This window comes from Juglans microcarpa x Juglans regia, chromosome 4D (genome assembly GCF_004785595.1).
Source record: "Juglans microcarpa x Juglans regia isolate MS1-56 chromosome 4D, Jm3101_v1.0, whole genome shotgun sequence".
Taxonomy (NCBI): Eukaryota; Viridiplantae; Streptophyta; class Magnoliopsida; order Fagales; family Juglandaceae; genus Juglans; species Juglans microcarpa x Juglans regia.
The window spans coordinates 12,221,656-12,231,208 of record NC_054600.1 but is presented as its reverse complement, the minus strand read 5'-3'; the positions used below and the strand labels follow the sequence as shown (position 1 = coordinate 12,231,208).

The 9,553-nt window shown below is 37.6% G+C and overlaps 1 protein-coding gene across 1 annotated transcript; it reads right to left on the bottom strand.

Annotated features, from left to right (window-relative positions):
- Positions 1-7,275: 7,275 nt before the first annotated feature.
- On the bottom strand, positions 7,276-8,591 carry LOC121259248 (plasmodesmata-located protein 2-like). The gene is made up of 2 exons (XM_041160754.1): positions 7,759-8,591; positions 7,276-7,426 (listed from the first exon to the last, which is right to left on the bottom strand). Exons 1-2 carry the CDS (start codon positions 8,505-8,507, stop codon positions 7,402-7,404), a joined length of 774 nt encoding a protein of 257 aa, XP_041016688.1. The 5' UTR covers positions 8,508-8,591; the 3' UTR covers positions 7,276-7,401.
- Positions 8,592-9,553: the final 962 nt, after the last annotated feature.

The following is a 9,553-nucleotide window of genomic DNA, read 5'->3' as shown; positions in this document are numbered from 1 at the left end:
TTTAAGATTTCCTACAACATACATAAGGAAAAATGGTCCATTAATGAAATTTTAACCATGTGTGTACAAGAAGAAGAGAGATTGAAACATGAAAATATTGAGAGTGCTCATTTTGTTACTCAAAGGAAGGGACAATGGAAGAAAGGCAAAAGTGTCAATGTTAATAAGTGGAAGAAGGATGGAAAGCGCCATTTAAATGCTATGAAGACAATGATACATGCCTCTTCCGCAAGAAAAAAGTGCACAAAAAGAAAATTAAAATTGTATAAAGTATAAATCATGGCTTGAGAGGACAAGTAATTTCAATTCTCTTGTGTGCTACGAGTCCAATTTTGTAGACTCTCATCATAATACATGGTGGATTGATTCGGGTACCTTAATTCATGTTGTCAATATCATACAAGGGTTTCTCAGCCTAAGGAAACTGATGGGAAGTGAACAAGGCATCTACTCAGGAAATGGGATGCATTCGCATGTCAAGATTGTAGGAAATTTTAGACTTATTTTAAATGATGGTTATATTTTGGATCTTGAAAACACATTTTATGTACCCTCATTTTCTAGAAACTTGGTCTCTATATCTAGATTAGTACATTTGGGATTTGAATTTAATTTTGTGACTTCAAATGTTTATGTATTTAAAAACTCCATATTTGTAGGCTCTGGGACCTTAATTTATGGTTTGTATAAATTAAATTTAGATTCCGTTTTTGAAAATAGTCTATTAATTCTGCATGATGAAGTTGGCTCTAAACGTAATATTATTGATGAGTCCTCCTCTATATTATGGCATAGGAGATTGGGACATATCTCCATAGAGAGAATTAAAAGATTGGTCAATGATGGAGTCTTAAAGACTTTAGACTTCTCTGATTTTGGTATTTGTGTGGATTGCATAAGGGTAAGTAAACCAACAAAATCAGTAAAGGTACCAAGAGGAGTGAGGAAATTCTTGGAATCATACACACTGACATATGTGGACCATTTAGTACCCTTTTTTTGTATGGTCAGAGATATTTTATCTCATTTATTGATGGCTATTCACAATTTATATATCTTTACCTCTTTTTTGATAAATCTGAAGCACTAGATGCTTTCAGAATATATAAAAAGGAAGTAAAGAGAAAATTAGAAAAGAAAATAAAGATCAAAAGATCTGATAGGTGTCCATTTGTAAATCTTCTCAAGGAAGAAGACATTATTGCTCAGTATACAATGCCAAGTGCACCTCACCAAAATGGTGTTGCTAAAAGGCGAAACCGCACCCTTATAGATATGGTAAGAAGTATGCTTAGTAATTGTAATCTTCCTTTATCTTTGTGGAGTGAGGCCTTAAAAACTGTAGTGTATATCTTAAATAGGGTTCCATCAAAGGTTGTTTCCAAAACACTATTTGAATTATGGAAATGATGGAAACCTAGTTTAAGGCATATGCGCATATGGGGTTGTCAAGTTGAAGTGAGGGGGTATAATCCACAACTACAGAAATTGGATCCGAGGACAGTCAATGGTTATTTCATTGGCTATGAAGAAAAAACTAAGAGCTACAAGTTTTATTGTCCTTCACACACACCCAGAATTGTGAAAGCCAAAAATGCAAAATTTATTAAGGGTTTTGGAATAAGTGGGAGTAATGTTTATTGAAAGATAGAGTGGGAGGAAACACGGAATAAAAGCCACTACCACCTCATGAGGAACGTACCAACTTTGAATCTATAGTTCAACATCCACATAATATGGATGAAACTGTAGAAATAAGAAGATCCTCTAGAATAAGGAAGCCTGTTATTTCTGATGATTACTATGTATACCTACTAGAGTCTGGCTTTGATGTGGGACCTAAAGATGATACTATCTCATTTTCACATGCCATGAGTGGAGAAAATTCAAAATTTTGGCATGATGTTATGATAGAAAAAATGGAATCCATGGCTAAAAATCAAGTTTGGGAAATTGTCGAGTTACCTAAACGAGTTATGGTCATTGGGTGTAAATGGATTTATAAAATCAAGAGAAACTCAAATGGTAATATCGATAGATATAAAGTCAAACTTGTAGCTAAATGATTTACACAAAGAGAAGGCATTGACTACCACGATACTTTCTCTCCAGTTTCTGAAAAGGATTCTTTTAGAGTGATCATGGTATTAGTAACTCATTTTGATTTAGAGCTACATCAAATGGATGTGAAAACAACTTTTTTGAATGAGTCACTTGAAGAAGAGGTATACATGAAGCAACCTAAAGGGTTTCATTCTGATAAAAGTGATCATTTAGTTTGCAAATTAAAGAAATCAATTTATGGACTAAAACAAGTATCCCATCAATGATATTTGAAATTTCACGATGTTATTACTTCATTTGGTTTTATAGAGAACATTGTGGATAACTGCATATACCATAAATTTAGTGGGAGTAAGTTTATTATCTTAGCCCTATATGTTGATGATATTTTGCTTGCAACTAATGATTTGGGTCTACTACATGACACCAAAAAATTTCTATTCCAAAGCTTTGAAATGAATGATTTAGGCGAATCCTCTAATGTTTTGGGCATAGAGATTCATCGAGATAGGTCTAAAAGAATTTTAGAACTTTCTCATAAAGCCTACATTGAAAAATTGTTGGAAAAATTTAGAATGAATGAATGTACACCCAATGCAGCACCCATATTAAAGGGTGATAAATTCAGTTTAAGCCAACGTCCAAAAAATGCTTTGGAAAAGAAATAAATAGAAAACATTCCATATGCATCTGCTGTTAGTAGTTTAATGTATGCACAAGTTTGTATAAGACCTGATATTACATATGCTATGGGAATGTTGGGAAGATACCAAAACCACTACAAGAAAAAGTGCTTTTCTCGGCGATTTTATGTTTGATGGAAATAGAATCGCTGAAAATAATCATTATTTCTGGCAATTTATTTTTCGCCGCTAAGTTCTCACATTAATTTTCTTACTTGCCCTTTTGCAGCAATTTTAGTTACTTTAGCGGCACAAATAATCGCTGTAAAATTACTTTTCCATTTTGCAACGTTTTTAATCACTGCAATTGGGTCCTTTAATGAAGGGACTTTTCCTGTGCCCTTTTGCAGTGATTTTGGTTACATTAGCGGCGATTATTTTCGCTGCAAAATGATTTTTGCGTTTTTGCGATGTCCCTTTAATCACTGCAATCATGTCCTTTAATGAAAGGGTGCCAACATGAAGATTTCCCCCCCCCCACCCTCCAATATTTCCCTTTCCTCCCCAAATTCTCTTCATCTTGCAACTCCACTCACCCTAGTTAGGTCACGGCTTCATCTGCATTCTCGATTACATCTCCTGTGGGAGAGTTAAAGGTGGCTTACGTCCCACAGCCTTTCAAATATATTTTATATATATATATATATATTTTATTAGTTTTATATTTATATTAAAAACTTTGGATAAATAAAATAAAGATACTACTCATTTAAAAACCAATAGTTACATTCCTTGATTGAAGGAAGCAACACTTAGAAAACAATGGATAAGGGTCTTGGTCTATCTATATATAAATGCCTGTGATTCTATACCAGCCACATTGATTAACATAAAGAAAGATAGGTTGAAAGACCCTACCCAATACTCTCCAATACTCTCCTTATAGAAATCTGTGAGAGTTCACAATTCAGAAATAACCGGTTCCTGCGAATACTTGATCAACAATGGCTAGAGGTTAGTATTCTAATGATTCTTTATTATAGATTTTCTCCCAAATCTTACACTTTTTTTTTATATATAAGTAAGAAGTTTTATTAGAAACAAATGTATATGAGCATCAGATGTTGGTAGTCAAGATGGATTTTTTCTCTCAGTTGCCGATTGTCTCGTATGTTAAGGGTCTACATTCCATGGATCATGTTCCATTGGTTGTTCCATCTTTGCTTCTTGTGGATATATTTCAACAATCGAGGGATGCACAGAGGGCCCTTTTTGTTGGAGTATATGTGGAGACCGGTTTTGGAGCTGAAAATCGAGAAACAGAGTATTTGCTCAATGTGCGCTTGACGTGCGCTCGACAGTGAGCTCAAGCGAAGCTCAACCCATGAGTTTGCTCAACGTGCGCCTATCAGTGAGCTTGAGCGAATCTCAACCCGTGAATTCGCTTGAGTCCCCGTCGCGACAGTGAGCTCGAACGAGACACAAACCCTTGTGTTCGCTCGACCTCCACTCAACACCTCGCTCAAGCTAATGTTGTTCGCTCGATGTGCATTCGACATGCCGCTCTAGCGAAGAACGTAGACTTTGTTAGATTAGGGTTTCCAATGCCATTTGTTATAATTTGATTAGGGTTTCTTGACGTGCGCATATTTGACTTGTTTTGTACGGCTTTCAGTATATTTTGAGAGAGAACAATTATCTAGTGAGTGTATATTGAGTGAGAGAGCAAAAAGTCCTAGAGAGTGTGAGTTAAGCTTGAGTGATTGTAATCTCCTCTGGTTAATAATATTTATGCAGCTTTGTGGATGTAGGAAATTTGCCAAACTACGTATATTGTGCGTCATGTGCTTAATCATGATTGCTTTTACTTTATTTGTCATCGTTCATGTGTGTGTGTTTTGTACAATATTTCACAATAACTGGCATCAAAGCCAAGGTCATATCTGAAGGAGAATGATGGCTAGAGATCAAGTGAAAGCACCCGGAATCGAGAAGTTCGATGGTACCAATTTTGGGTACTAGAAGATGCAGATCGAGAATTATCTTTATAGGAAGAGGCTCCACATTCCACTGTTGGGAAAGAAGTCAGAGAGTATGGATGATGCTGAGTGGACCCTGTTAGATCGACAAGTTTTATGGATTGTTCGACTGACTTTGTCCAGAACAATGGCACACAATGTCAGTAAGGAGAGAACCATGATGAATCTCATGAAGGCTTTATCAGGTATGTATGTAAAGCCGTCAGCGAACAATAAAGTGCACTTGACGAAGAAATTGTTCAATCTGAAAATGTTGGAAGGTATGTTTGTAGCCCAACACTTGAATAAATTCAATACGATCACAAATCAATGATCTTTTGTAGAGATTGAGTTTGATAATGAGATCAAAACATTGATTCTGTTGGCATCATTGCCAAATAGTTGGGAGGCCATGAGGATGGTTGTGAGTAGTTCAGCCGGCAAGATGAAACTGAACTACGACGACATACATAACATGGTCCTTGCTGAAGAGGTACATAGGAGAGACTCGAGTGAGTTCTCGGGTTCAAGATTTGTCCTCAATGTTGACAATCGAGACAGAGGACATGACAGGTCAAGCTCCAAGAGCAGAAGGAAGAGGAAAATGAGATCTGGGCAGCAGAACAAGTGCTGGAGTTATGGCAAGCCGGGCCACATTAAGAAAAACTGCAGGAATCAAGAATGGTACCTTACTTCTTACAGTACACAGTCCGATTGATGATTGGGTGTTGGATTTAGGGGTTTCGTACCAAAGCATCTCACATCGAGAAATCATGCAGAATTGTGTTGCTGGTGATTTTGGGAATATGTATGCGGCTAATGAAGAGACACTAGATGTAGTGAGAGTGGGTGACATGCACATCACACTTCCAAACAGGGGCATGTGGACTTTATAGCAAGTTAGATACGTTCCAAATTTGAAGAGAAACCTGATCTCCGTGGGACAGCTTGATGACAGTGGTTATGCAGTAGCATTCTCTAGAGGAACTTGGAAGATCACTAAGGTGCGTTGGTCCTAGCACATGATAAAAGATCTAACTCGTTGTATTTAACATCAGAGTCCAGTGATGTGTAGGGAAATACAAGTGCAAAAAGACAGATTTGATCAAGTGAAACATGTGAGGAAGTCAAAGGGAGTCAGTTTTGTCGTTCCTCATGAAAGTTTTGGAAAGTTGGCGAAAGTTGCCAAGATCGGATCGAGACCGAATACTCCTAGTGCAGTGGGAGTTGTGAGTCATCCAGTGAATGTACTGATTAAGGGCCATGTACTTGGAAGACTGAAGTCGGGCTTGACTTCAGTGCGTCTTCTAGGTTGAAGAAGGGAGTTGTGAGCTGCAGAGATAATAGGACTTGGCTAGAAACAGTGGCTGGCATGTGGAGACCCAATCTCCAAGTGGGAGATTGTTAGGGTGCATGTGGAGACTGGTTTTGGAACTGAAAATAAAGAAACTAAGTGTTTGCTCGACGTACACTCGATAGTGAACTCAAGTGAAGCTCAACTCGTGAGTTCGCTCGAGTTCCACGCGACAGTGAGCTTAAACCAGACACAAACCCTAGTGTTCGCTCGACCTCTGCTCGACATCCAACTCGAGCCAATGTTGTTCGCTCATTGTGCGCTCGACACAATACTTGAGGGAAGAACACAAATTTTGCCGGATTAGGATTTTCAGTGCTCTTTGCTATATGTTTGTCATATTTGACTTGTTTTGTACAATTTTCAGCATATTTTGAGAGAGAACAATTATCTAGTGAGTGCATATTGAGTGAGAGAGTAAAAAACCCGAGAGAGTGTGAGTTGAGATTGAGTAATTGTAATCTTATCTGGTTAATAAGATTTCTGCAGCTCTGTGGATGTAGGCAATTTGCCGAACTACATATATTATGCGTCGTGTACTTGATCGTGATTGCTTTTATTTTATTGGTCATCGTTGGTGCGTGTGTGTTTTGCATAACATTTTACAACACTTTTCACATGGGCATATTAACACCAGCTGTATGAAGGGGTCTGTTCTGCTGGGAATGAGGCTGATACGGCCCCTCTTTGTGCCCTTCCTCCTTCCCCATGTGTGGTGTCGGATTGGGTCTTAAAAAAAAAAAAAAAAAAAGTAGAGAAACTACAAGAGAGGGTGCTATCAAATATAACTTTTATTTTTAAATTAGAAAAAATATTATTTTTTGGTGTTTTGTTTGAGAGTTTGAGAAAGTTGTAATGATTAATTAATAATTAGATGAAAAAGTTGAAAATTTGAAATGAAGAAGTGTTTTATACTTTCATGAATGATGTTTAAAAATAAAATATCTAAAATACTTGAAAACAAATATCGTACCGTCTCAAACTCTCCCCTTTAAATCTCATTTCTTGTTCTAGTTAAAAAAGAAGTCGGGTGCAGTAGTATACCGAACGTAGTCAAGAAAGGGGTCGCGGGGGGGAGAAGACAAAACAAAAGGAGACAACAAGAGTACGTATTTTAATACAATTCCTTTCCACAAATTGCTACACAGAGTACCTGCCCATATACAGCCCCGACAGAACAATACAATTCCACAAACTAAGGATAGACGATTTTAACAAATTTGCCACGACCTATACTCAATCGTCATCTTTCTTTCCCAACGACTTGATACACAACAAGAAAATAAACCCAAAAAATATAGCTGCCGCCCCGCCAACAACAATTGCAGTAGTTTTGAGATTGTTATTGCTGTTTCCTCTCCCATTCTCTGTCAAGAAAAATTATTCTAGTATTAGCTAGAATGAATAACAGATCATCGAAGAGTAAGAGAAAGAAGGTCTAAAATAGAAATCGAACGTTGATATTGATATGATGGGAATACTTTTAAGGAAGTGAAATGTATTGGTTACAGAAAGCATTTGAAAGCGACGCTGATCATGTTTTGTGCAACGATTTTAGGCGAACCAAAAAAGTACTGTTTTTCTTGTAGTGCACGTGTACATGCATTTTTTTTTTTTTTTTCTGTTTATGATACTGTTCATGCTTAAAGATTCAATCCATATCATTCTTAGTCAAACACCAGCTAGCTCTAAAATGTACGTACCTGGTAACCCATCCAGAGAGTAGGAATAGGTCATAAAGCACTTGTCGAAATAGATTTCTCCCGCAACGGAACTACCGCATTCTTCCTGAGCAATCTGCACTGCGTTGCTCACGCATTCCCCACAATCACAATCCCCTAAATCACCCTCACACTGCGCCATAACTTGCACTTTGTCGTAACTACTTGTATAGAACCCATTACCGCTGACAACACCACTTTCCATTGCAGCAAAGGCCGCGTCTCTAATCTCTGCAAAGTTAACAGCCACCCCATGATCCGATTTCCCACAATTCTTGAAGAGCAAATTAGTTTTTGAAGTGCTAGTTTGATGAAAACCGTCGGCTTCATAGTGCGTATAGCACCCTAAAAGCTGAACCCGAGCTGCCATGGATTGGCTGCACAAGCTGTTTGAGATTTGAGAAAGCGCATTAACACAATCGTAACACTCCTCATCACTGATATCGCCTCTGCATTGAAAGAGGCCAGAAATGGCCATCTCATTGTAAAGTTCAACGGCTTTGAAGAACTTAGACTGGGAGGAGTGCGCCAGGAGCTCATGGAAAAGGGCAGAAAGGGTTTCTGTGTAAGATTTTGTTGGATCTGTGGAAGTTTGGCTTTCACAATTCTTGTATACCAAGGTGCTGTAATCTGAGAAGGGTCTGACAGAAGGTAGAAAGAGAGCTAAATGAAGTATAAGAAGCAGCGAGTTAGATGGAAGAGAGAATGAAATTAAGCTTGAATCCATTTGGGAGCTGGGTCTTGTTCCAAGTTAAAGATGAATTTGCCGGGATTTTCGTGGTTTTGGCACTACAGTTGTTTGTAAAGATGCATGATCTGGTTTTCTTGGATGGATAATTATTAATTGTCATTTTGGATGGTTAACGCTTTCGTAAAGATGAGCCCAGGTAGTTGGGTTTTGAGAAATGGTTTTTCCTGCCTACTTTATCTAACTCTGGATGATTGAACATCCATATATAAGATGATTATTCACAAGTTCATCTTGGAATGAACTTCCTTGTTGGTTAAATATTGACTTGAGATTGGGTGTACTTAGGTGGCCTTTGACATGTACTTCCAAGCATTGCCTCGATAAAATTAAGGGTTTCAAATCCTGTTAACAGGTCATGTTCGTATCGTGTCAGAGCATGTATATTATACTATCAAAAACTCTAGACTTAGTCGCCTGGTGTAAGCGCTGCTAATGTGTCAAAATAAAATAAAAACGCACCGTTTTGAGCAATTTCCATTTCCCTCCCTCTTTGCATTTGCATTTCCCTTTCGACATCTCTTTGTGGAATGTTCTCATGGCTGCTGATGGGAACCAAAGTGAGTCTAGTCTTAAAGATCATTTGTAAGTTCCAAATAGGCCAATCATAAGATCAAGAGCCAAGAAGATCAAGGAAGTAATGCAATGATTGGTGCAATCCACTTGGGATGAATCTAGCAAGAGCCCAATACTCAAGATGAGCTTGAAAGAAGGAAAACCAGTTTTGATTCACTTAATACAAGCTATGGAAGACATGACTTAGAGTTATTGTTTGAGCCTATTGTTATCAAAAGGTTTCAATTTGTTAAAAGATTTATTTTATTAGTTTAAAATAAGTGGGATTGAGGATACTTGGCCTATATATGTCTTATTTCTTATTAACTAGGATTTTTGGGAAAGTCATTGTATTTTGGCTAAAGGCTTATTTGGAAAGTTACTTTTTAGGAGCTAGGGTTTCAAGAAGTTATTGTAGCCACGACACTATTCATCCAAGGTCATTTTGAGTAAAATGGGCCTTGTTTTGG

What these genes read in the sequence shown, in the direction of transcription:
- LOC121259248 (XM_041160754.1), bottom strand. Translation starts at nt 8,507, where the DNA reads ATGGATTCAAGCTTAATTTCATTCTCTCTTCCATCTAACTCGCTGCTT. An exon ending in CTGGATGGGTTACCAGGTAC is followed by an intron (nt 7,427 to 7,758) that starts GTACATTTTAGA and finishes TTTTCTTGACAG; the next exon opens with AGAATGGGAGAGGAAACAGC.